Source organism: Perognathus longimembris, chromosome 17, assembly GCF_023159225.1.
Source record: "Perognathus longimembris pacificus isolate PPM17 chromosome 17, ASM2315922v1, whole genome shotgun sequence".
NCBI classification, from domain to species: domain Eukaryota; kingdom Metazoa; phylum Chordata; class Mammalia; order Rodentia; family Heteromyidae; genus Perognathus; species Perognathus longimembris.
Genome location: NC_063177.1, coordinates 37155190 through 37182510, shown reverse-complemented (window position 1 = coordinate 37182510; position 27321 = coordinate 37155190). Strand labels below are relative to the sequence as shown.

General features: G+C 56.4%; 1 protein-coding gene across 1 annotated transcript; it reads left to right on the top strand.

Moving 5' to 3' along the window:
- The first annotated feature begins 14968 nt into the window (after window positions 1-14968).
- Neurod2 (neuronal differentiation 2) lies at window positions 14969-16129 on the top strand. Its single transcript, XM_048366416.1, is given in 9 exon segments — window positions 14969-15211; window positions 15213-15335; window positions 15337-15468; window positions 15470-15487; window positions 15489-15524; window positions 15526-15616; window positions 15619-15830; window positions 15832-15867; window positions 15869-16129. Coding segments are annotated over 9 exon segments (1152 nt in total).
- Window positions 16130-27321: the final 11192 nt, after the last annotated feature.

The following is a 27321-nucleotide window of genomic DNA, read 5'->3' as shown; positions in this document are numbered from 1 at the left end:
CCTAAAGTTAAAACAGCTGTTAATTTATAAACCAATTTTTCCGTGACTGCTTAATAAATCGCCAGCAGCTGCTCTGCCCCCTCCTCCTGCCCAGGCACCCGGCCCGGGGGGCTGCATGGAGAAGAAGCTCAGAGCTGCCAGCCTGCCCCTTCTGCTTCCATTCCCCAACCCTCCCCCCTCCAGTTCCCCCCCCCACTCTCCCAGAAATGGGGCTCGTGTGGGGAGTCCTTGATGAACCCAGACTCCCTGGTTGTCCGAGTAGGGCTGCAATGAGATTGGGTGTTATCTCCTAGTGGGCTGCAGCCCAACTGCCATCCACCCCAATACCCCCCACCCCACCCCAGACTCCCAGGCCCAGAAGATGGGTGTCAAGGGTTTCCCTAATTTGGGGGGAAATGACAGTGTCCAGATTCACTGGAGACATTCCCCTGTGCTCCTGGGAAATAAGAGGATCATGGTCCCTTTACTGTGATGGCCCAGGGCTCATCCCTGAACTCACTGGAATCTCAGTTTCCCTGTCAGGGTGGTCCCCTTGACAGATGCTAACTGAAGCTCTGACCCTGTTTTGCTCTCAAGGGCGGGCTAAGAGGGGGCAAGGGATGCTGGGATAGCATTCCACTCTGGAGGAGGGGGGGGAATGCCCACACCCCCTCCTCTCCTCAGGAGATCCAGGGGAAGGACTTGGGCCTTCTGAATGTTCTCTTGGTTCAGCTTGTGCTAGTATAGAAAAAAGGCAACATGAAATCCACATGGAGGAGGGGCAGCCAAGAGACACAAGCTTCCTCCTGTATCTGCAAGTGCCAAAGTCACCAGGGTCTGCTGTACCCCTAACCCCGCTGGCCAAGGGGGGGGTCTATCTAGCCAGACCAGAAGACAAGGATCTGGGAGGTAAAGCGCACCAGAAGTTCAAATCCCGGTTACTATTAGTTTGACCTTGAGCAACTCTTTTATTCCTTCCTCCTGCTGTCTCCATGTATAAAAATGAGGATAATAATAGAATTGTCATGAAAATTAAACATATTAGCTGGGCACCAGTGGCTCACACCTGTGATTCTAGCTGCTCAGGAGATAACTGTTCAAAACTAGCCTGGCAAGAAAGTCTGTGAGATTCTTTTTTTCCCTCCCAACTAACCACCAAAAAGCCAGAAGTGGCAGTGTGGTTCAAGTGGTAGAGTACTAGCCTTAGGTAAAAAAAAAGCTAAGGGACAGCACCAGGACCTGAGTTCAAGCCCAAGGACTGGAAAAAAACAGAAAATGAAACAAGGATGCACAAAAGCATATCAGGTTTTTTTTTTCCCTAAAAGTGATTTGTTACAAACTTAGTACTATCCTTGCTTCCTCCTGCTAGAAAGAGTAGGCTAACATTTCCCACCCCCACCCCGCCCCAGCAGCAAATCTTGGGAAGAAAGTATCCAGGGAAGGAAGGGGGTTGGCAGGTTAGAATGCTAGGGACAAAATTAAGGGGGGAAAAGCCACCCAGATTGTCTTGGAGACTTGATCCTGCCTGGGCTTTTTCCTCTTCTAGTCCCTTCTGAACTCTGCAACCTCCGCCCCATCCCCTAACTCATTCCAGCAACCATAGCTTTCTCCAGCCTGGAAAAGGAAGGAAAGGCTCCCCTCCCCACCCCAGCTACTAGAGCCATCGCCTCCCAAGAAGCAAGTTCTCCTCATAGTCTAACCGAAGGCCCTTACATCTCCTCTCCTACTTTCTGTTCCACAAGGACCACCGTGACCCCTTGCTTGCCCTCCCTGGCAGGATGAGGGACAGAGGGCCTCTTTGTACTCTGCTGTACCCAGCCCCTGGGTGAGCCTAGCCTTGCTACATCTTCCCTGTGGGGCCCAGAGCAACTTAGTCAACCTCTCTGAGCCTTGGGTTCCACAAGTATAAAATAAACACAACCCCAGAACTTTCCTTCTGGATTGGGTGGGGGGTGCACTTGGGATGGGACACTGCCCATGAAGCACCTAGCACAGCACCCACAGGATCCACAAGACCCACAGCACCCACGGGACCTGGCCCATTCAGGAACTTCTGGCCTGGTGGTGGAGAGGTCGGCAGGGAAGGGGGGGATGGGTGATGGCAGGTGCCAGAGCTGGCCTGTCTAGGTCCAGATCTCACATCACAGCCCACAGCTAGGTGACTTTGTGCAGTGTGTGTGTGTGTGTGTGTGTGTGTGTGTGTGTGTGTGTGTGTGTTTCCTGAGGCTTGAACTCAGGGCTCGGGCACTGTCTTTGATCTTTCTTGCTTAAGGCTAGTGCTCTGTCACTTGATCACTTCTAGCTTTTTGGTGGTTATTTGGAGATTCGAGTCTCATGACCTTTCCTGCCTGGGCTGGCTTCAAACCATGATCCTCAGATCTCCGCCTCCTGAGTAGCCACTGTGCCCATTTCTTATTTTTAAAAAATGGATATATATAAAATGGAGATAGTATCAGAACCTATGGCACTGGTTGTTGTGAGCATCCAGGACTTTTGGGACAGTAAGTAAGGGGACCCCCTGAGCCACCGTCAGCCCCCACTAGAGTGCTGATACCCCGGGGCTTTGCCCCACCCGTGGGCCTGTTGGTGGCCGCAGGCCAGACACAACCTACTTGAAGGCCCTGACATACACTGGGGGTTCTGGCTCAGGGCAAGCTCACCAGCGTCCCCCACCTGTGCAGTGCCCACCGCCTGCATCCGCCTCCACCCTCCCTGGGGTTGGCCTCCCCTAGTTAAGGAAGGAGCCAGTCCCCTCCTGCTTCTAGGTCTTGACTATGTCCTGGAAATAAAGCAGGGTCCCTGGGGGCCATTCAAGCCCAGGACTGCTCTGCCAGGGTGCCAGCTGGTGCCCACGGGGGCGGGGCAGCGGCTTGATCATGTGGAAAGGGAAAGCTAGAGGCACCCCCACCTCCACCACACACACCGTGGTGCATCTCCCATCAGAGATCAGTAGATTCTGGGGGGCGGAAGGAGGGGGGGTAGTGTTCCCGGGACATCCCTTGGGAACAGAAGGGGGTGTAGTAAGAACACAGATGGACTTGTCCTGTGCCTCGGTTTACCCAGGCTTCCAGGCAGAATGGAGTCTCCATCCCTCTCTCCCAGGCTTTTTTTTGAGCCCTCACCCCACCCCTCCCCAAGCTTTGCCACTGGCCACCCCCAGAGCTCCTGGCCCTCTTTCCCGCTTGGCCCTTCTCCTCCTCCGGGAGCGGATTCTCTCCTTAGAAAGCCACCCGGGGCGGGGGGGGGGGGGGGGGACACAGCCCCGGAGGGAGAGAGAAAAGCCGACGGCACCCTCGCTGGGGAGCACCGCTGCACGGCGCGGGGCCGTTTCCCGAGCCCACCCTGAGCGCCAGCCACCCTTTCCCCTCCCTCCCCGGAGTCGCCAGGCGCCCCCCCCCCCACCCCGCCCCGGCCCCTTCCCGCCTCCTCTGGCCCTTTAAGAGCCTCTCCGCGCGCCGCCGTCCCGGATCAGCCAGAGAGACCATTAAAATTTTATGCAGAATGAAAATGGGCCAGGTCTCCAGCTTCCTCGCTCCCATCCAATGATTTATTACTCGCAAATACCACAGAACTAATTAGTATAGTAATTAATTAATACGCATTTGCATATTTGCATGTGCAATTAGTGCAGTGGAGTGATTACTGGGAGGATGAGGGGCCCCGGATTGTCAGATGCGAGGGGGAAGTGGCCTGGAAAAGAGTTAGCGGGAATGAACTTTGTCGGGTGCGCGGCGCGGGGAGGGCGGGGAGGCCGGCGGGGCGCGGGGCGGGGCGCGGCGCCGGGCCCCGAGGGTCCTCGGGGAGGGGGACGGGGAGGGGAGGCGCCCCCGGATTGCGGCCGGGGGGGGGGGGAAGGGGTCGCGACCCGGGCGCCCCCGCCCCGCCCGGCCGGCCCCGCGCCCCGCCCGCCCCGCCCGCCCCGCGCCGCGCCGCGTGGCACCGCTCCAAGCGCGCGCCTGATTGTTATGCATTGTGTTTCTCGTGGCGAGCGGAGCCCGGCGGAATGGGGCTGGCACAAGCTGTTTCCCCGCCACGCGGCGGTGGCACCTTAAAGGCGCCGCGTCCTCCTCCCGCAGCCGTCCTCCCCCCCCCCCGCCCCTTCCCCGTCCCCCTCCCCCCCCCTCCCGCTCAGCCCTTCCCCGAGCCCCAAGGCAGGCTCGGGGCCGGGGGGTGGTGGGGGGGGGGATGGGGGCGGCGCGCGCCAAGGCCTCCGGCGAGGGGCGCGGCCCCGGGGGTGGGGAGGGCGCCGGGGGCCGTGGGGGGGGGGGGAGTCGCGCGTGCCGAGGGAGCCCGGCGGGCACCAGGTCGGGACTGCGGGCAGGATGGGGAGGTAGGGGCGCGCCCGGGCGCAGCGCCAGTTTGGGGGAGCCGGGGAGGGAGGCGGAGGACGGGGCACGCCGAGGATCCGGAGCCAGCCATTAGGACGGGGTTGGAGGGGAGGAAGAGAGTGTCAGGGACCAACCGGGTTCCAGGTGATCCCTCCAAAGGCACGGGGCTTCCGCCAGACGGGGCTCCTCGGTCCCATTTCACAGACTGGGGCTGCTGGGGAGGAGGGGGAAGAGGGAGGGGGTGGGGTGGGGCAAAGGATGAAGCTGCTCCATCCATCCCCGGGTGCTCAGCGGTGCCGGTGGCCTCGGGAACGAGACCCGGAGGGCTCTCCGGTGGAGGAAGCCCTTCCCTCACCGGGCCTGCGACGCCCCGTGGAGGAACGGAGGGAGGGCCAGGAGGTGCAGGGCCGAGGAGCCCGTGTTTGATTTGCCCTCCTCAGAATCGAGGAAGCTCCCCCTGCCCATGAAGAGAACTCCGCAGATGCAGAGTAGGGCACTGGCTCCTGGAACTGGCACTGGGGCGGAGGGGAGGAGACACACCAGGACACTGGGCAAAGTCTGGGCACAAGCCTTCCCCAGACCTCTCCCCTCCCTTGCATGGTGGGTCAGTGGTCCTGACTTTTGTGGGAATTACTGGGACTTGAGGAAAAGTGACACACTATTTCTGCAGTAACAAGTAAGTGCGTGACTCAGGGGTAGCGCTTGCTTCATGCCTGGTCTCTGCCAGTCATAATCTTGGGACATCCCTCTTAACCTTGGCCTCTCTCTGTTCCAGCCCCTGGACCTGAAGAATTGGGACCAGTTCTCCCTTCCCTAGAGACTCTGTGGAGGCCACAGGAAGGATGAGCCCTGGAAATCCAGGAATCAGCAGGGCACAGACCATAGGCAGCACGGTCATCCATCTTCCGCCAGGGTCCTGCTTTCTAGCCTTAGCTTTGCCACTCACTTACTGTGTGACACTAGACAAATGGCTCCCGGCCTCTGGGTTGTGGGTCCTCCTTTCTAAAATAGGGGCTGGTCCAGGAAGCTCCTACCCTTAGATTCTACCTCTAGAGGATCTACCTTTTTTCCTCCTGAGCGCCCCTCAGCATTTCCATGGTCAAGGGTGTAAATTCCCAGAGAATGCTTACTTAACACGTGCAAGCCTAGAGTTTGATCCCCAACATGGCAAGAAAAAGGAGGAGGAGGAGGAGGAGGAGGAGGAGGAGGAGGAGGAGGAGGAGGAGGAGGAGGAAGAGGAGGAGGAGGAGGAGGAGGAGGAGGCAAAGAAAGAAGAGGAAGGAGGAGAGGAGGCAGCTTTTGCCATATAGGCAAGGCAGTCTTTGCCATCCTACCCTACCCCACCCCTCAGGGTAGTGAAATGGTTCTTTTTTCTTTTTGTGCTGGTCCTGGGACTTGAACTCTGGGCTTGAGTGCTGTCCCTAAACTTTTTACTCAAGGCTAGTGCTCTACCACTTGAGCCACAGCTCCACTTCCAGCTTTTTGGTAGTTAATTGGAGATAAGAATCCCATAGTCTTTCATGCCTAGACTGGCTTTGGACTTTAATTCTCAGATCTCAACCTCCAAAGTAGCTAGGATTACAGGTGTGGTTATTTCTTTTTCTTTCTTTCTTTCTTTTTTTGTGGTCATGAGCCTTGAACTCAGTGCCTGGGTGCCCTCTCTGAGCTCCTGATCAAGATTAGCACTTTCTGGTTTTCTGGCAGTTAATTGGAGAATTAAGAATCTCGCTGACTTTCTTGCCTGGGCTGGCTTTGAACCACAATCCTCTCCTCAGATCACTCCTGAGTAGCTAGGATTACAGGCATGAGCCACCAATGCCAGGCTGGGTATTTATTTTCTACATATGTATGGGTTTGTTTTTTTTTAATCTGGGACCAGGACTGGAACCCACTCTCTGACACTTTCACTCACTGGCGGTGCTCTACCACCGGAGCCATGCCTGCAACTCTAGGGTAGTGAACTGGAAGAAACAAAGGCAAGTCTGATTTATGTTCTTCTCAGCCTCCCCAGGCTAAGCCTGGAGCTCTCTAGTTAAATTGTGACACCCCCTCCCTGTCCTGCCCATGTCCACACACACTCTGACCAAGTGGCCCCTGAGCTGTTGCCCTGTGAACACCAGCATTGATTGCTATGGTATTGGGCATCTGTGCCTCCTGCTAGCCCCTATTTTCCCCAGCACTGGTGCCAGGCTCAAGAAACTGCAGAACCGTGCAGGATCAGGCCTCCAGAAGTCTGGCTTTTACTTCCTGGTGAGGCAGCTGAGACACACCCAGCTCACAGGAAGTTTGCAACAGACTCCATGCTCCCCTAGCCCCTGTGTGGCACTGCCCTAGCAGGAGCCCGTGTCTCTTCACCTATCAGGGCCCTGCGCTCCTAGGTCCTCCACTCAGTGCCAGTGCACAGGTGGACACACCTGTAAAATGGCCCTCTTCCCATTTTACAGATGAGAAAGTAGAGGGTCACTCAATTTGGCTGAGGTTCAGATGCTGCAAAGTACTAAGCTCAGTACACTTGCCGGACTGGGCTCACCCCCGGCCTGACTGCTTTCCTGTGAGGGACCCCTGGAATGGAGGGGTGGGGCTGGGAGAAGAGCAAGACTACCAGGTGCTCCTCTAGAAAGCTGACCTGAGAAGCAGAAGAGAAAGAAATGGAGAAGAGCTGGGCACCGGTGGCTTACACCTAAAGTCCTAGCTACTCAGGAGGCTGAGATCTGAGGATCTCCGTTCCAAGCCAGCCGGGGCAGGAAGGTCTGTGAGACTCTCATCTCCAATTAACCACCAGAAAACTGGAAGAACTGGAAGTGGCGCTGTGGCTCAAAGTGGTAGAGCCAGGCCCAGAGTTAAAGCCTCACAACAAACCAAAACCACAAACCAAGTTGATGCAGGGTTTGGAGCAAAATTGGCCACATCTGGACAGAACTTGGAGCTGAAGCAGCACCTTCCCACCTGTTAGCTCCTGTGAGGCTAGGACTGCCCCATCAGGCAAGCCTTAGTGTAATCATGTCCATTTTACAGATGGGAAGTCTGAGGTCTACAGCAGTACTGGGCTTGGTGTGCAGGCTGAGGAGAGAGGGCGGAAGGTCTACAGGCATGTGTCTGTGAGTGGGTGTGTTGCTGTGGCTGCAACCTCATATTTGGGGTAAAACTTTCACCAACAGCAGCAGGAGAGACCTTTGGCACTACAACTATATGTTGAGGATATTCTGTGTGCCAGGCTTTGGACAAGTTCCTGCTTTTGAGGAGATTGGAGCCTGCTGCTCCCAGGGGCTTCCTGGAGGAGGTGGTGCTTAGGCTGGGGAGAGGAGGAGAAGCCTGGTTCAGGGATGCTCCAGGAGGAGGGGACAGCCTGTGCCTGGCCACAAGACCTGAGAGATGCTGAAGGGGGGATGGGGATGAGGGTGTTCCTAAAGAGCACAGCCTGACCTTAGGGGGCAAGAAGGAGCCATCAAAGGCACCTGAGCAGGGACACACCACATCCGGGTTTGCATTTCAGTTAGGATGGGCAGCTCGCGCAATGTGGGTCTTGTGTGGGCCAGGCCCACAAAACAGAAAGGTATGTGATATTGAGGACTGGCATCATCATAGCACGGAGCGGGTCTCAGCCATGTCCCTGGTCCCCCTCCCTCCTCAGAGTCACACACACACACACACACACACACACACACACACACACACACACACACAGAGGCTAGGAGTGGAGGAAGGGCCCTGAGCCTTCTGAGAGGTGTAGGGACCAAGCAGGTGTCTACTGCACACGGCAGACACTGGACACTGTCTTGGTGCCAGCAGGCACTACCAGGGACCTCCCATGGCCTCAGGACCAGAGCCCGGTGGCCAGGGAGCTGGGATCTGGCAGCCCTGGGCTCAGCCTCCTGGCCCCCAAGCCTTCTCTGTGAGGTCACTTCCCTTGACCTCAAGTCTACCTTCCCAGGCTGGCACCTGAGCGAAAGGCAAGGAGAGAGTTCTGGCTGCCATGGGGACCCTGACCCCATGGCCTCTGAAGCTTCCCAGGAAAGGACCTCCGGGGCCCCTGTGCAACCAGGTTAGGGCAGCCAAGCTTCGGATCAGTCAGTCCCCACACCAGGAGAGGTGGGGGAAGCTCCCGAGACAGATCACAAGGAGCCGCCAACACGGGTCGGGTCGCAGCAGCAGGGAACAGATGGGAGAGTGACTCTTCCTAGGGGACCAGGGCTGCCCGCGGGGAGGTCAGGGGGGACTCCCAGAGGGAAGCGACTAGGAAGTATCTGGAAGAAGGAAGGATGATAGTGGACTAAAGGGAAGAGTCAGCAATCAGTGTCCACTAGAGAAGGCATTCTCCTTTCTTCAACAGGGCTTAGATGGGCTGGGGATATAGCCTAGTGGCAAGAGTGCCTGCCTCGGATACACGAGGCCCTAGGTTCGATTCCCCAGCACCACATATACAGAAAACGGCCAGAAGCGGCGCTGTGGTTCAAGTGGCAGAGTGCTAGCCTTGAGCGGGAAGAAGCCAGGGACAGTGCTCAGGCCCTGAGTCCAAGGCCCAGGACTGGCCAAAAAAAAAAAAAAAAAAAAAAAAAAAAAAACCCAATCAACAGGGCTTAGAGGTCAGAAGTCAAGGACATGGGAGCAAAGGTCATTCCATTTTTGGAACAGGACACAAGCCTGGCAGGGGTGGCTGAGCTGGAGGGCTAGCCAGTCTCCCATCTAGCCTTGGTGAGGGGAGGGAGGGCCAGGAGGCCACGGTAGCCCGACTCAGGACTCTGGGCTGGGCTGGTGCCTGGCCCACCCAGGTTGCAGTGGAATCAAAGCCCAGAGTAGGTGTCCAGGATGTAGGCCAGGGAAGATTCCAGAAGAATCCGAGTAGTGAGCTGGAGGTCAGGACAGGAGGTTGGCTGGGAGGAGTGGGGGGGGGGGCTACACCTCATCAGGCTCCCCTCCCCCTTCCCCGTGGCACCACAAGGCACGCAGCCGCATATCACCCGTGCCAGCCCTCACCTCCCGGCAACGTCGCCGCATTCTCAGCCACGCCATCTGGCGTGCCCGCCGCTCCCCGGCACACTGCGGCGGGCGGGGGAGGGGGCAGCGGGGCAGGTGCCCACCCTGGAGCCGGGAGGAAGCTGCAGGTCCCCCTCCCCCAGCATCCTTTGGACTTGAGGTGGGGTGGGAGGTGGGGGGAGCTGGGAAGAGGCATGGCAGGTGCTCTGAGGCTTCCGGAGCAGCTCTGGGCACTGGCTGGGCAGTGCCAGGCTGCCCCTCCCACCTCCCCCCATGCTGCAGAGTATGCCCGGGACTGGGGACCTTTGAGCATCTTCATAACCTTCTCCCACATCTCCAGAGGGACAGGGCCCCCTTCTCAGCACACGCCCAGGCCCTTCCTGGCTTCTCACCTGCCTGCCCTCCTCAGCCGGGGCCGCTGGACACCTAGGCCTGACCCACCTGCTCCCCCAGCTTGGCAACTGTGATGGAGAAGTCAAGTCTTCTCACCGGGCGCTGGCTCCTGCCAGTCTTATCTGGGTGGTGGGGGGGGGGGCGGTGAGGAGCCGCTGACTGGCTGTCCTTCTGGGTGTCAGAATGGAGAGGCCACAGTTAAAGACTCCCCGTGGATTGTATTTATTTGGGGGGGGGAGGGAGAGTAATAAGAGCATTTCTAGAACATTCTTACTGTCCCCAGAGCAAGAGTCCCCTAGAGTGCTCAGAAATGACCCCGTTGTCCTCTCTTCCTCCCTCTCTAGGGCTTGTCCACACTCCCAGCCACATCAACCCTGCCCCTCAGGGTCCAGACTGTACAAAATGGCCGTCGCCCCTCTGAGGCAGCCATTTTAGGTGCCCAGACTGTGGCCTCCCTTGGGAAGGGGCTATGTCTCCATGGGAACCTCAGACCCCCGACTCTGCTCCCTCTCTAAGGAGTAGGCAGCAGGAATGGGTTTTTTCCAGACCTGGCTGAGGTGCCCTCCCCCAACCTCCTTTTTCCTCTCAGAGACCTAGAGGGGACCAGGCCCCTTACCAACTCCCTTCCTCAATGCCATGGGAGGAACAGATGGGATCTCTGGGTGTCCTTCTTTCCTCTCCTTCCTTCCATTTCTGGCTCTTTCTGTCTCTGTCACAGCATCTCTGCCTCTCTAGGAGCCCAGAGAGCAATGCGCATGTCCCTGTGTGTTCACGCTCGCTTCTGTGTACATGGACACACGTGTTGTACCTCTTTCAAGCCCATGTCTGAGGCAACCCATCCCACACCTCCCTCTGTTCCAGTTTCCCCCTGGTTTTTATTGTATCTTCTAAAAAAAAAGTTGAAATGTGTCGAGTGAGAAAAACTTGTTCCATTTTTTTTTTCATGAAGGAAGAAAAGATGGGAGCAGGAAACAGGCCCAGAGGGATGGCATTTTGTACCCCAGGTGTAGCTCCCCGCCTCAGCCTCCTTCTATGGGAGGTTTAGGGGGGTCCTCAGACCCAGAGAGCAGAGGCTATCCAGTCAGAGGGCAGAAGGGCTTGAGAAGACCTCACAGACTTTCTTATCCTAAGCAGGGTTCTGTCTCCAGTTTGGAGGGGTCTGTGAGTTAACCCCTGGTAGGTTTAACCAAGCATTCAGAGGTAAGGGGAAGTTGGGTTTTATCTTTGTCCCCCCAAGAAGGCATTCATTCACTTCTTCATCCATAAATCCAGCCATTCAGTTAGCAAAAATTTCATCTCTATGTAGACAAAGCCTGCTGAATGTTGGGGGGGGGGGAGTTATGTGCAATAAATTAATATTATAAAGCATGCTTGCCATTTACAAAGCGTCTTAATAAAAATAAGAGCTAGCATTTACTGAAGGCTCATTATACTTTTGACCCTGTGCTCAGCTCATTACATATATTACTCTCCTAGTGCTAACAACAGTGCAATTATCCCCATTTTACATATAGGGAAATCAAGGCTGAGAAAGCTTATGGAACTTGCTCAATGAATTCAGCATTTTTTCTTTTTGGTAGTTCTGGGCTCAAAGTCAGGGCCAAGCTCTTTACCATTCAGCTACCTCCCTAAACCTGGCATATAGCACTAAAAAAAAAGTGGATGGTGAGCAGAGTTGGTTAGGAACCATTAGCCTAGAGCACATACACATAACCAAAATACCATGTGACCAGACAACTTAAAAGGGGGCTACTCATCAGGATTGAGGACTCTGCCAAGGGACACTAAGGTCATTGGGCTAGACTCCAAATTAGAGGGGCATCTGGCCAGCCCTCTTGAGTCTCTGCCCCAACTAAGAGCCATCCTTTGACCATGAATGTCCAAGACTACCTACTACAGGTGAGATCCGCCTTTCTACGTGCAGGACCCAGGAAGTGCTTCCTGTCCTTGGAGACCACCAAGGTAATTGTGGAATTGTTGAAGGAGCTGTGGACTGGGAGTCAAGTACCTGGGTGCTAGACTCAGTTCCCCCTTCACCTGTCTCTTCCTCAGGCAAATCTCTTCCCTTCCATGAGGCAAAGCTGCATGCTGAGCTCTCCTCAACACTTGGCCTCCAAGAGTCCCAGTCAGCAGGAGCACCCCCTTTTCCAAGTGTGCATCTAGCTCCATGTGGAGCTTTGTTTAGTCTGCAGCATCAAGTCCAGGGCTTCCCTGCCCCAGGGTCTCTCTGGAGACTTGAATGCATCCACCAGATTAAGGGGGAAGCCAGGCTCTTCTTCTTTGCACCATCTAGGGCTTGGCGCGTGACTGATGTCTGAATGTGAGTGCTGAAAGTCTAGTTAAAGTTGCGTGTGCATAAGTAAGATGAGAGGAAGAAGGGACGGGACATTCAGCTCTGAAATGTGGTATGTGCAAGGGTCTTTCTACACCTGGCTGTGATTGCTACCACACACACACACACACACACACACACACACATCATCTGAGTAAGGGTGTATATTCATTTTTCTGCACCCAGGATGAGGAACAGGTGTGCGTGCCTGTGTGTGTGAGTGTGTGTGTGTTGTGTGTGCGTGAAAAGCAACCTCCTTCAAATTGCCATTTACATCTGTGTCTGGCCCTGCAGGAGGGTTGAAAGGTGAATTGCAAGATAAAGTAGCCATTTTCTACCATTCTTTTTCAGGACACCTGTCTCACCTACCTGACTTCTAGGCTCAGTTTCAGTGAGTTAAAAAAAAAAAACCAACAACAATTTTTTTTTTTTGCAGGGGGAGGAGAATATTTGCGTGTCATCCAGGACGTCTAAGCAGTTCTCAGCCAGTCCCCACCTCCTCCTCCCTCAACCAACCACCAACCAAGTCAGAGGCCAGGGGACCGAGAAGTAGTGGCACAGTCACCGGTCTGGCAGGTGGAGGGGAAAGTGAGGAGGAGGGCTCCAAAGCCCTCCTGGGTTGGAAATCCAGCATGGACCCCACTCCTCCAGCTCTAGATGGGGGGGGGGGGGAGGCACATAGGCTTATCTCCTCCTCACCCCAACCCCAACATACATATGCTCCTGACACTCAAGGAAGCAGCTCTTATCTGCAGACTCTTCAGACACGCATGTCCCACAGACACACAACACACACACACACACACACACACACACACACACCCCACCCCACCCCCACACGCCCATGCAGAGAGGCACAGACATCCAGCAAATCTTTCCCTTTCTCTGTCTTTCCCTTGGTTTGAATTTCGTTCAGCCACATATGTTGTGTGTGCGCGAGGGTGGGTGGGGGAGGGGCAGACAGGGATGAGGGATGGCATGGTGCCAACATCTACCTATGGGACTTGGGCCAGGGACACCCCCCACGCCCACCCTGGAAGGGGGCCTCAGCTGTCCCTTTGTGGTGGAGGGGAACCTCCTGGGGAGAGGGGGCAAGGACTGAGGTCCCTTCTTCACACCCCAGAGTCTGGTCCTGACCCACCTAGGGGGCCTTCAAGGGGGGAAATGGACGGAGCAAGGACCCTGCAGGGAGTATGGGCTTGGTGGCCACCACTGACCCCCCGATTTCCAGCCTTGTTACCCCCATTGTTCCCATGTGGGGGGCTCTATGTCTGAGGGGGGCAACTCCTCCCACCTCCCTCTCAATCCCTGCTTCCCCTGCGTTGGGCGGGGAGGGGAGGGCGGCAGAGATATTTATTTATTTCCTTTATTTATTTAATTTTTTTTTTTTTTTTTGGAGTAGAGAGTGACAGATGGCGGCGGGTCCCGGGGGAGCCGGCTCTCCCCCCAATGCAGACGCATGCCAATCACCGTCTCTCATGTGATAGCTGCTGCCCGTGACGTGCCAAGCCCATATGGCCTGGCATAGAGGCTGGTACCCCCCGCCTGGTAGAGATGCCACACTCGCTCCGCGGCTCGCATGGCGCTCTGAAGACGCCGGCGCCCGCCGCCTTGAGGAGCCGCTGCCCCCGCTCCCAGAAGATGGGGGAACAATGAAATAAGCGAGAAGATTCCTCTTCTCCCCCCCCTCTCTCTCTTGCCCCCTCCCCCCTCCCCTCCCCTCTCCCCTTGACTCCTCTCGGAGGTAAGTTGTCCGAAAGGGAGCTGGATCTGACCCGCCGTTCGGGAGGGGGGGGGGAGCGGCTGCTTTGGCCCACACGAGCGTCCCCCCCCCCCTCCCAGTCCTCCGCTCCCGGGATGGCACCCCCCTCCCCGGGCGGGCACCGGAGGCGCCCCGGGCCCTCTCACCCCTGGGGGCTGAGGCTCAAGGGGCTGCCGAGGGAGGCATTCTGCCTGCGATGGACTTGGGTGGGTGGGTGGGTGGGTGGGTGGGAGGCAGGATGGGGGTGGTAAAGAGACCGAGATGGGGTCCCTCCCATGGCTGTCCCGAAGAAACCCACGACCTTTCCCTGCCACCAAAAAAAGAGAGGAGAGAAAAAAAAAAAAAAACAGAAAAAGAAGCAAACAAACAAATTTGGATTTTCTCCCATCCATCCCGAAATACAACGAGATCCGCGGAGCCGTGTGGGAGGGAGGCAGTTCGCAGGGGGGAAGGGGGTCCCTGGCCGCAGGGGAGACGGACGGGGCTCGCTGCTCCGCGTCCTCCCCACGCCCGGCTTCTCCAAGCCCTCACCGCCCAGAGCCGGCTCCGGGAGCCGAGCCGGGGACGCCGGGGCCAGCGGAGCCCGTTCTCCCGCCTCTGGAATCGGGGCTGCGGGGGTGAGGGCCGAGTCCGGGGGCGGCGCTCGGCCAACTTGCAAATTGGATTAGGGAGCGAGGGGTGGGGAGCCGTGGGAGGGGTGGGGGAGCCGGACCGCGGGGGCCCCCGGCCGCCCCAGCCGAGCCGCGGAGCGGAGCGGAGCGGGGGCAGCGGTCCCCACCCGCGGGGCGCCCAGCCTCTCTCCGTCGCCCGGAGAGAGAGACGAGGCTTTCCGGGAGAGCGCGTCGCCTCCCCGTGGCAGCGAAGATCCCCGGTCCCCTAGCCGCCCACCCGATCCCCCGCGCTGACCCCCCGAGAAGAACGGGGCGTCAGGAGCGGCCCCCCATTCATGCGAGGGGCGGAGCCGGGGCCCAGCGTGGGGGAGAGGGCCTGGGCCGAGATCCCGGGCCGGCAGCCCGCGCGGGCTGGGCCGGCACTGGGCGGGGCAGACGGAGGAGGTGGGGCGTCCAGGGCCCCCCGGTAGGATCCCCGCGGAGACTTGGGGTGGAGGCGGGTTGGCGGAGGCCCTCGGTGACCCTCGCATGCCCCTCACTCTGCGCTGTCTTGTCTCCCCTGCCCGCCCCCGGGGCGCCCTCAGGCACCATGCTGACCCGCCTGTTCAGCGAGCCCGGCCTCCTCTCGGATGTGCCCAAGTTCGCCAGCTGGGGCGACGGCGACGACGACGAGCCGAGGAGCGACAAGGGCGACGCGCCGCCGCCGCCGCCGCCGCCGCCTGCGCCCGGGCCGGGGGCTCCGGGGCCCGCTCGGGCCGCCAAGCCGGTTGCCCTCCGTGGAGAAGAGGTACCGGAGGCCACGTTGGCCGAGGTCAAGGAGGAAGGCGAACTGGGGGGGCGAAGAGGAGGAGGAAGAGGAGGAGGAAGAAGGGCTGGACGAGGCGGAAGGCGAGCGGCCCAAGAAACGCGGGCCCAAGAAACGCAAGATGACCAAGGCGCGCCTGGAGCGCTCCAAGCCTGCGGCGGCAGAAGGCGAACGCGCGCGAGCGCAACCGCATGCACGACCTGAACGCCGCGCTGGACAACCTGCGCAAGGTGGTGCCCTGCTACTCCAAGACGCAGAAGCTGTCCAAGATCGAGACCCTGCGGCCTCGCCAAGAACTACATTCTGGGCGCTCTCGGAGATCCTGCGCTCCGGAAAGCGGCCCCGACCTGGTGTCCTACGTGCAGACTCTGTGCAAGGGTCTGTCCCAGCCCACCACCAACCTGGTGGCCGGCTGCCTGCAGCTCAACTCGCGCACTTCCTCACCGAGCAGGGCGCCGACGGCGCGGGCCGCTTCCACGGCTCGGGCGGCCCGTTCGCCATGCACCCCTACCCGTACCCGTGCTCGCGCCTGGCCGGCGCGCAGTGCCAGGCGGCCGGCGGCCTGGGCGGCGGCGCGGCGCACGCCCTGCGGACCCACGGCTACTGCGCCGCTTACGAGACGCTGTACGCGGCGGCGGGCGGAGGCGGGCGCCAGCCCGGACTACAACAGCTCCGAGTACGAGGGGCCCGCTCAGCCCCCCGCTCTGCCTCAACGGCAACTTCTCCCTCAAGCAGGACTCATCGCCCGACCACGAGAAGAGCTACCACTACTCTATGCACTACTCGGCGCTGCCCGGGTCCCGGCCCGCCGGCCACGGGCTGGTCTTCGGCTCGTCGGCGGTGCGAGGGGGCGTCCACTCGGAGAATCTCTTGTCTTACGATATGCACCTTCACCACGACCGAGGCCCTATGTACGAGGAGCTCAATGCGTTTTTCCATAACTGAGACCTCGCGCCGCCGACCCCTTTCTTTCTTTCTTTCTTTTTTTTTCTTTTGCCTTTGCCCGCCCACCCCCCCCCTCCGCGCGCGCCCCCCCCCGCAGCCCCCTTGAGCGCAAGGGAACCCCCACCTACCCTGGCGCCGGGTGCGGGGAGCGGGCCGCCCCGCCTGCCATTCTCCTGGGCAGCGCGGTCGCTTACCTGTGGGTGGCCCGTCCCAGGGGCCTCGCTTTCCCCCCCCCCCCCAGGGGACTCGCCTTCTCTCTTCCCCGAGGGGCTCCCTTCTCTTCTCTCCCAGGAAGTTAGTCTCTGGGGACCCTCTTTCCGGGCGCTCCCTGGAGACATCCCTCCTCCCCATTCCCAACATCTTTACTTAGGTTTTCTCCTCCAAGTAGGTCCAAGGGCGTGGGTGAGAGGGCAGCGGAGCTGAGGATGCGGGTTTCCCCTCTCCTGGTTGTTTTCAAAACAATCACCGTGCTGCCCTGGTCGAAAGGATGGGGGTACCCTCTCCTTCTGGCAGAGGGAAGAAGTCTAAGAAGCTCAAGCCCTGGCCTAGACTGCCTTCACCCCCAAACCCGAGTCTCCGCATTTTTTTTTTTTTTGCAATTTTTAATTTTGGCAGGAGGGGAAATGGATTGAGAGGAAAGAGAGAGAGGTCAAGCCAATTTGTAACTAGAACCCATTTTTCCCTTTTCCTTTTTTTTCTAAACAAACAAGCATACAAAAAAAATTTAAAAAAATTTAAAAGGCTAAGAGGCGACGGAGGCCGAACTCAGAGTCCGGATCGGAGAGAAAACGCAGTAAGAACTTTTAGAAGCAATAAAAGGCAAAAAAAAAAAATTTACTACTACCAATAATAAAAAGACACAAATATCTATGCAAGGAGGTTCTGACTGAGCCTAGAGGCCCGGCCCGGCCCGGGACGCCCCTCCCGGCCCGCAGGCCGCCCCGCCCAAGCGCGGATCTGTGCACTTTGGTGAACTGGGGGACTGCGCCGCCCCCTCCCCCTCCCCAGGTTCTTACAATCAGTGACTCGGAGATTTGGGGCCCCAACGCCACTGCCCTCCCCCGCCCCGTCCCCGTTGTGCGTCATACTGTTTTTTAAAAAACCTGTTTCCAAATTTGTATGGAATGGCAAACTGTTGGGGGGTCGGTTTGGGGAGGGAGGGTTTGCATGAAACACTCACACACACGCACACCACACCACACCACACCGCACGCACACGCAGGTTCCGCGCGGGCGTCCGGGGACAGAAGGAGGTAAGCTGGATGGCTCCTCCTCCCCCCACCCCAATCCCTCGCACTTCTGTCCCCTCTCGGGTGGAAGCGGTGGGGACCAAGATCTGGGGGAAGCCACACCCCAGTCCCCCTGTCGGATTGTGCCTCGGTGGGCTCCAGGCGCCTGGTGGTTTCAGGTGGCTGGCTTTTGCCTGCGGGTGGGTGGGGAGGGCAGGGGGCTCCTTCTGGAAGTATTCCGCAAAAGGGACAAAAGGTGAACCCCTCCCCATAAGAGTCAGGGGATTGAGCACCCAAAACACACGACGCAAAAATGCAAACCCACAGGCGATACACCCACGCACTCACCCCCACACACGCAATTTTACCTTCTTCTTGTAGTGAAGATGAGACTCCCGTCGGACACCCGAAGTGCATTGCGTGTTTCTGTTCAGTTTAATGACGATTAATAAATATTTATGTAAATGAGATGCAAATATGGACCCGGTTTCTCACGGTAGCCTCCTTTCCTGGGGGGTGTTGGGAGGGTTGAGCTGGGGCTGGGGTAATGGAGGTGGGTGTCAAGTGATAGATCATAGACCAGAGAGAGGGACCCTGGACGTTCCTGGGTGGATCTTCCAGACTACAAGCCCTTTGCACACGTACCCAGTGGGCACAGCTACATTTGCTGCCCCTCCCAATGCCCAGCTCAGAGGCACACAGGCAGCAGGCTAGCATGTCTGCACTGTCGAATCTACGTGCTCTTTCTTTCCCCCCAATTGTTGCCTCATTCAAAAACAAAATATCTTTCCATTACTGATCAAGGTGGGAACAGCTTGTCATTGGTCAACCCTGTGCTCACTAGTGCAAGAAGTGGATAAAGAATCATTTGAGCCAGACAGGGATATTTTTAAATTTAAGCAGATTATAAGGTCATGAGGATGAAGTATTAATGGAGGAAATCCCTTTTCCATCTTATGTTTGTGTTTCAGTGAATTTGGGGGAGGGAATTAACTATTTTGGCTTCAGGGATGTTTACGTTATTAGGGGTGTGGATGTGGTCGGATGTGGGGTAGACAGCCACCTGGTTAGATTGGAGCTTGACCTAACTGTGAGCAGGCCAGCAGAAACTTCTTGTGCATACCTGGATGCGTCTCCTCCTTCCTGGTGTTGTTCAGGACTAAGGAAACCCTTAAAGGATTGGGATGAATGAAGGCCCTGAGGAAGACTCTCTTGCTCAGACAAAGTGTCCTCGCAATTCTTTTTCTCAGCACCTCAGAGACAGAGGCACTCTGTAGACTTCCCTGAGACAATCTCTCTCTCCCTCCCTCCCTCCCTCCCTCCCTCCCTCCCTCGCTCCTCTTCGTGCTCCTCACACACCCCTCCCCTGGAATATTAGGAGAGGAGTCTGAGTCCCAAGAATCCCCATCCCAAAGCCTGGTATGCTTAGGAGTCCCCAAGATGGGAGTCCCTGATGCGACTTGCTTTTCCCAAAATACTTTCATTTATTTTAGGGCTGAAATGAGGCATGTGTGTAGTCTTGTTGGACTGAAATCAGACATCAGGATTAGGTCCTGAATTCCCAAATGAGATCTTCCTGACAGGATAGAGAAAGGTAGTTGATAGGAAGTCCTAAGGCCAAAGGGTGAATCAGATTTTGCTGAACTTGAATTCAGTGGCTGCCTTAACATTCATCCTCAACTATTCAGTCTGCTGTGGTCACCAGGCAGCTGTGGGCTAAGAGGAAGGCTGGGAGCTGTCCACTCCAGAGGTGCTGATCCTTGTCCTCTATCTCCCTTTTCTAGTTGTAAAGGAAGGCTCTTCCTGGGCCCCAAGAAGCAGCACAGCATGTGGTCCTTCCCAAAGTCCTCTCATGATTCTCCTGTCAGGAGCTGGTCCCAAAGACTTTAAAGGAATTCTTTTGCTGGAATTCTCTCAGATTACCTCTCCAGAGTGAGCCCTTTGTCACTGGAATTCATCCCTGTAGGTGGCTAGCTAGTAGAATCTTACACACCTCCGAATCACTCCTATCCTTGAGTGGAAGGAGTTGGTCCATCTTCTCTCCCTTCCACTTCTTGTGGGGAGTGTAGAGCAAGATGCCCACCCCACACCCTAACTTGAAGAAGTCTGGCCCATGCATAGTGTAGAGCCTGGCCTGGCAGGAGCAAAGGAACCTATCCCAAGGCCTGCTTCTCATTTTGCCCTGGAAGCAAGGTTAATTGGGCTTCTCTCCCATTCAGCTGGTTTTCCAGAACTCGTCTGAACTCCGGGCTGGGCGGGATCCAGGTGGCTTGGGGCCGGAAGCAAAGGACCCCTCCACGTGGCTCCCCTGGCCAGACCACAGACTTGTACACATCGCTTTTCCAGCTATCCCATGCAGTTCGATTTTGTATCTGCCATCACATATTCCAGAGCTCCTTACAGGGGAAAAAAAATGTTGCTGGCCCTTTTCGGCCATTGCATCTCTGGTCGCATCCAGATGGGGCACAAGAGCCCCTCTTAGGGCAGGGATAGTGGAGTTCTTGGCTTTCAGTGAATTCCCGAAGACATGCAGAGCAGCGGCATTCCGAGTTCCCGGTTCCTGACCCTTCCCCCAACACTCCTGCTACTCTGGCTAGCTCCATCCTCCCGCCGCCCTCCTCCCCAACACTTAACTTCCCCGGCGAGATGGCGAGATGAGCAGGAGAAGAAGATGTGCACGGACACGCGGCCCCAGACGCCCCCTCACAGATCTCTCTCTAGCCTGCTCTCGGGCTCCCGGGCACCGCCTGGAGAAGCTCCGCGAACAGAAGGAGGGGAGGTGAAAAGGGGCCGGCGTGGTGTGGGAGGGGGCAGGAGGAGAAGGCACGGAGAGGACAGACGCCCTTTTCGCTTTCGCCTGGGCAGCAGGATCTCCAAGCGCTCCCCAGCCGCTTCACATCAACTCCTGGGCTGCCAAACGGACGGTTGGATCCAGGTTCAAAGAGGAGGGCATTTTCCCATACACTTTCCCGTCCTTAGCCCCTGTCCAGCCTTTGGGAAATGATAGAGAAACAGAGATCTCTAAGTGCAGGCTGTTTGCCCATCTGGGAGGGAAGGGAAGCCTTTACTGCTTTTTTCTCTAGTCATTCTAACCTCAGCCAGGACTACCAATGACCCCCAGTGAAACTGCAGCTCAGATTTCATCATCCTGGAAGTGAGGGGGGGGGCAACCCAATAAACCACGGGGGGACCTGGGAAAGTTGAGCTTGACAGGGTCAGCAAAAAGGAAGCCTTTACATGCCAGCTCCTCCACTGGGCCGTGCCTGCTTCTGACTTTCTCTTTCATGGGCGAGTTCATAGCAGGTGGATACAGAATTTGCTGGCAGAGGTCAAAGATTTCGTTCCCTTTTGCACAACCCCTCTTCCTTCAGAGGATTCAACAGGAAGTCATCTACTCTTAGGGGACTCCGTTGATTTCAAGGGGACACTGTGGCGAAGGATGGATCTAGATCCCACAGTTTCGTTTTCAGGGAAGATGGGCAGCACAGGCCAAGCCTGGCCAGCCTTGATTTTGAGCACCACACCTAAGTGCCCACATGACATGGGGAAGGGCAGCCCAGGATTCCCCTCTGAACCTCCCCAATATGCCCAAGGGGAAAGCTTGTTTGCATGAAGGGAGGGTGAAGTGGGAGGGCACTTATTTTTCCTTCCTTCTGGGCTGGGGCAGCTAGCTACTGGCCACAGGCCCAGCGTGGTGGAGGTGACACCTGGAGGATGAGAATTTTACAGTCCTGTCCTAGTTCTGAGTCCTGAGGTGGTTTCTGCCTTTCAGTCCTGCAACTTCAAAATTTTCTCCATGAAGTTTCCCTAGGTGAGCAGCGCTAAGCATGGAAGCTGGCACTCTGGGAGGGTTGCTCTGCTTTTGAAATTTGACCCTAAAGCACTCAGAGGAGTACTGGCCTGGGAAAGTGGATGAGAGAAGGCCAAGACCAGGGCTGGGCTCAATCACAAAGGGCATCAGATTGTGGGCAGAGAGGTGCCAGAGTTGAGTTTTCCTAGTCCTCCTGATTCAGAAAGAGGAAGCTGGGTTGCTCTCAGGAGAGGGGGAAAGGTATCTTTATGCACCAGTAGTGACAAGGGAATTGGGGCATGGCATTGGGTGGGGACTGTCCAGCTGTGTAACTAACCTCTACCCGGCGCTGCTGTGGAGTACAGCCTGGATCCCCAGTAACCCGGAGTTCCACACCCAGAGTGAGCTCCTGGTGCTGTTATTCCAACCTCAATCTCTGTTTTGCCTCTCCTTCCTCTTCTCGGATTTAATTGAATTAGGACTGAGTCTTTCTGGGGCTGTCCTGTCTCCCACCTGAGGCTGCTGCTGGCCAGGAGGCCAGAGCTGCAAGGTTAGGTCCCGCCGGGGCTGCGGGAGCTCACAAGCCCCTTTGGGGACCCGTGTGCCAGTTCCTACCCTCCGCCAAGCCTGCCAAGGGCACAGCTGGGCGGGGTCTGGGCAGCCCGCCCGGCTTGGGACATCTGTTCTCGCCAGAGTCGCATTAAAGGCGAGGGGTGGGAGGTAGAGGGGGGCTCAGAACCAACCCCTCGAGCCCAGGCCGATGCCCGCTTTCTCCATTGCCGAGAGAGGTGAGGGAGGACTGGGACTCGGGTGGTTTTGTCTTCTCCCTGGGGAACAACGGGAGAATTGGGGTGGGGTCCGGCCAGGCTTCCACTCTTCCTCCTCCTCTCGCCCGCCTCCTTCCTGCCGGGCTGCCGGGCACTCCTGCTCGGCCAGAGCCTCCTGGGAGCCCCCTGAAGGTGCCCGCACCGGGAATACCACCGAGGCTGCCAGCCCGGAACTGCCGGGAGCAGAACCCATCCCGCTTGCTGCGAACTGGAGCCCGCGGGGCCTCCGAGGCTGGCGCCCCGGTGCAGTTCAGAGAGAGGGTTAAAAACAACTCAATTAAAATATCCACAACATTTGGGTTTATATGGAAGAGGGGGCGGTGCTTAGGAAAAAAAAAAAAAAGACCAGAGCCACCAAGTCCCTAAGCAAAACCAAATCCTTCACTACTGATCATTTTTGTAGCAAAAGATAGAAAAATCCCTCAGACATTTCTCCTCAGGTGTCACCAGGAAAAAAAAGCTCCCCTCCTGGCCAAACCCCGTGCCCGAATGTACCTCCACCACCCCGGCTCCCTGGCGCCCAGCCCAGGTCACCCCCTGCCCACCCTTCACTCGCGTGTTGGTGCCAGCCTGTGCCACTCAGCCGGTGCCCAATGCCCGGTGCCAGGCGCGGGGGGAAGGCGGGGAGGAGCCGGAGCTCCAGCTTAAATTCCATGGCATCTGTTCATTATTATACAGTGAGGATTTTTATATGGACAGCTAAATTAAAGACAGATTTTTGCCAGAATTGCAGATCCCATAAAAATGATGACACAGGATGGGGGCTTTTTCTTTTTTAAAAAAGAAAAATTAAAACAACAACAACAACCACCTAACAAGCCACAAAGCAGACCCCCTCTGCGCCCCTCTCCTCTGTTGTTAGTGAGTTTCTTTGCCCATGCAGCCCACCTTTTCTTCTCCTACTAGCTCTGGCTGCCGAGAGGGGACCCAAACTCCATTCTTCACGCCCAGCCTGCTTACGGATGCCCCGTGCTCCCGCCGCGGCTCTGGGTGGCCAGGTCACACTCACGGAGTAGGTGTAGGGACAGGAGCAGGAATGGTGTCTGGTCTGGAAGAAAGTGCCAGAAAGGGACCTTAGCGGTGGTGGTGGGGGGGGGGGCTTCACCTCTTTGTGCTCCCAGTTCAAAGGGCAGGCTGCATTTTTAACTGTTCGCCATAATTCTGGAAGCAGCTGGTGAGGACAAGGTAAATGGAGTCATCCATCTACAGAGGGACGCGGGACAGAACCCACGTCCCCCTTGCCGATGGAAAGGGGGGGTACAAGAATTGCTTACTCTTAACTGGGCATGATTTGCAATTTGTGGAAATTCTGGAAGTGTAAATTTCAGAGATTCTAGGCTGCTGGAGCCTGCACCTGGGTGATGTTCTAAAACTTGCAGGGATGATCCATTTCTAGATTTCCCAAAAGGTCCTGTGGTGGGAAGAGTACACTTTCTAGAATTCAGTGGTTCTGTTTACCTACTGGGATTCAACTTCGAAGCTCTGGGGTAATGTCTGATAAGGAGCTCTTTGGAAAGGTTGATTGGGCAGGCAATACCAGTAAAATAGTGTCAGGGGCCATTTTCGGGGGTTCTGAAAGTTTCCCCTAAAACCAGTGAAAGCTCTTTTATTTTTTTTCTTTAAAAGAAGATTTCAGGGCAGAAAAATAAGTATCTGCACAGCGTTCTGTGCCCTCCAGACAATTGGTCTGTGTCTGTCTGTGACTCTGTCTGTGTAACTGTCTGCTCATCTCTCCTCGAGCTGACAGAATTCCTATCAGAAGAGTGAACGCAGGGACATCTGTGTGCAGAATGACTGCCTACTCGAACCTGCCAATCGCTCCTGGCACGAGCTGGGTAACAAATGCCTGTTACCTCGGAATGCTGGCGGGTGGGGGGGGGAGGGAGGGGGAGGGTGACTGGCACCACCCGGGCTGCCAAGCCCTGCCAAGGCCCACTCCTGCCCGCTATGGGTCCCGCCCCCTCCTTGAGTTGGGGTCTACAGAATTGGATTATTTATTAATTAGCAGTGATTAGAAATTTTGGGTATTCCTCCACTGGGGCCAACCCTATCTCCACCGCCTTCCCAGTTTTGATCTCCACTCCCCTCTTGCCCTCTTTCAATATTTCCGGATTGCTGTAGGGGTGTGTGTGTTTCTACTGAGGGCAGGTGGCCAGTCACTGGGGAGGGGGTGCCTCACGGAATGCAGGGAAGGGGTTTCTAGGCAGAAGAATTCCGTCAAAGTTGCCAAGAGGAGTTTTTCTTGCAAAGTGTGAGGGTCTGTGTATAGAGCCTGCGTCAACATGGTGGGGTGGCCCCAATGGGGCGTGGGGTGGGAGGGAGGGAGGGAGAGAGAGAGAGAAGTCAGAAGCTAGGAAGGTATGGGGCCAAGGAGATCCAGAGGAAAGGCCGCAAAGAGGGGAGGGAGGCCAGAGGCTGAAGTAATGAGCTGCCGGCCAGTTCAGGGCGCTCCCCGGCTTCGACCGCAGGACTCCAGGCAGCGCTGCTTCCGAATCCCACCAGCCAGGTTCTGCTGCAGGATAGATGGGGAGAGGAGGAGGGCGCCACTGCCACAGCCGGTGCCAGATTGGGGGGGTGGGGGGTTGCGGATATTGCGAAGAGGGGCGGAGAGCACATCTAAAATTCCGAGACATCTGTTCACCCAGGGAGGAGACATCGCTAGCAAGAAGGCATGGCTCCCTGAACCCCACCCTGCTCAGCAGCCTTTGGGGCCACGGTGGAACCCTCACCCCACCCTGCACCCCAGGGGACCAACGCTGGCCTGTGGTAGACAACAAAGAGGAGGAGGAGGAGGAAGAAGAGTGAGAGAATGTCAGGCATTAGATTAGGGGCAGGGGTGGGGGAGAAGAATGCAGAACGGTGGCCCTACTGATTGGTGGTTGTTGGGGGGGGCGCTGCAGGGCAGAAATACAGACAGGGAGCCTTGGAGGATGTAGAGTCTGCTGGAATAGGCCCTTCCCCATAACCCACAGGCACTCCCTCCACACACACGCACGCATGCAGATTCTACATCCCACACTCAGATGTAAATCCTCCTGTCGGCTCTCTGCGCACACACAGAAGTCTATATAATTGGTCCCTGGCAAACTCAATAATTTATCCATTCGAACAACTTTATTGGGTGCCTGGTCCACACTGTGCCTAGGCTGGAAATCACACAGACACCTTTCTGCCCCCCCCCCCGGGCTGTCAAGAGAACATACTCAGGATCTAAGTGCACAGGCTCCCTTGGCTGCCCTTGTACCCACAGATGCTCTGCCACTCTGCTCTTTGTGGATGGTCAGAGCCAAAGGCAGGGATTCCAGTAACAACACCCATTCCCTCATATAGGAGTGGCTTCCCCAGGGAAATCTAAGGTCAAGGAGTTTCCCCCCCCCCCCCCGCTGACCCCCAGGGAGTCACGGACCCACTGGTAGCCACTTGTCACTCTTCTAATGTACTCCCTATTGGCCAAAGCCCCATATCCCAGGTTGCACCTGAATAAGCTCCAAGCCTACCGTTTACCAAGCCTTGATGACCACCTCCCTTTTCCACGCCTTAGCCTGGCACCTGCCCCTGTATGAGGGCTGCCCTAGCTGGACCGGCAGAGGCCAGGCCTCTCAGCTGGGAAATGTCCATGTGGTTGCTACTTAAAAACTGATTTATGAGGCCGTGGCGGCTGTGAAGGCTTGGCCTGCGGTCCTGGTAGTAATCAAGGGCATATGCCCATCTCGCCTGGCACTGCCCAGCTTGTGAGCCCAGCCCTGGCCTCTGCTCTCCTGCTGGGAAGAGATTCATAAAACACCAAGTTTTTTTTTTCTTTCTCTCTGAGCCATCTCTTTCTTCCTCTACTCTCTTCCCTTTCTTCCTTCCTCCCTCCTCCTCCTCTTCTTCCCCTTTCTCTCTCCCTCCTCCTTTTCTCCCTCCTCCTTTCCTCCCTCCCTTCCTCTTCCTTCTCTCCCAAGTGGCGCGGACCAGCCTGTGTGCCGGGCTGGCGTTCACAGCTGCAGCCCATCTGCTATGATTGAATGGTGACAGTGATGAGACAGGAGCTAGGGGAAAGAGGGGACATGGGGGCTGCCCTGCCACCCCTCACCCTTCCAGTGCCAGCCCCCACATGCTGCCTTGACCTCCAGAAAGACACCGTCCATTTTGCTGGTACAGGGTGGGGGAATATCTCACTCCTCTAAGGAGTAAGGGAATTCCTTTCCTTCTAACTAGATTCCTGAAAAGAAAGTGACAGGAAAGGAAGGATCAGAGGCTGCTTGAAAAGAGAAGAGAGGAAGGGATTGGGGATGGGGCGGGGGAGGCAGCACTGAGTAGGGAGCATAGGTGAGCCTCCAGGTTGGGCAGGGAGGCTCCATGTAGGCCCAGAGTTGAACTGCTTGTTGAATCTCCCCCCCCCCCCAAATCCTTGAGAACCTTTTGTGGAAAAACTCAGTGCCCTGTGCCTTAAGATCTGGTCACCTTGGCTCTCTCTTCAGAGCTAAGTATGAAGATCTAGGAAATCCCAGTTCTCCATAGTACTCAAAGGAAAACCTGCAAGTTGGAAAACCTGAAAGGACTGCCCCACAGATCCCTTGCAAGGCCAAGATTTAACAACCCACACATCATGGAATCCAGTATATTTGCAGGTATTATACATCAGTAACTAGCTAATATAGTAATTAGTATTCTATATGAGCTGGTACTCACGCCAATAGCTTGGGACTCTCTATACCTGTACTATTGACAAGGATCCTGAGGTACAGGAGTCCAGCCTGCAGTGTGAGCCTGACTTCCCTCTTGGTAAGAAAAAAGGTAACAGGAGATTCAACACTTGTTCTGCTCCTTCTGCTTTTATTCCTGTTCTTCTGCCTGCTCATCACTCTTAGATCAATACCCACTCCCCAGGAACATTTCCACATGTGACTTTTTCACCCTGTCCCTGAGTGGCATCTACCTTCCCCATCCACCTGGGAGAAAAACCACACATGTGCCATTGACCAAATACCCTCACCTTCTTTACCAGGGCAGCTGCTCCTCACAGTCTTTGCCAGAAGCTCCAGAGGATTACGCCATTGTGAACAGCTACAGGACCAGCTTAAGTTTCAGTCTGATGTGAAGGATGATTCAACTGGCACATTTCTTCTGCCCTTTCCCAGACACCATCGTCTGTCTGGATTGCTCATGATCCTCATGTCCCTACCATTGTCTTAACCTTTCTATTTCTCTAGCCTCTATCATTTCCCTTTCCCCCTTTCATTTCTTTATCCATTCTCATACATTCTTTCTCTTTTCTTTCTCATCCTCTCTCACCTACTTATGTGCTAATCCCTTTTAGTTCTCTGTGTGTGTGTGTGTGTGTGTGTGTGTGTGTGTGTGTAC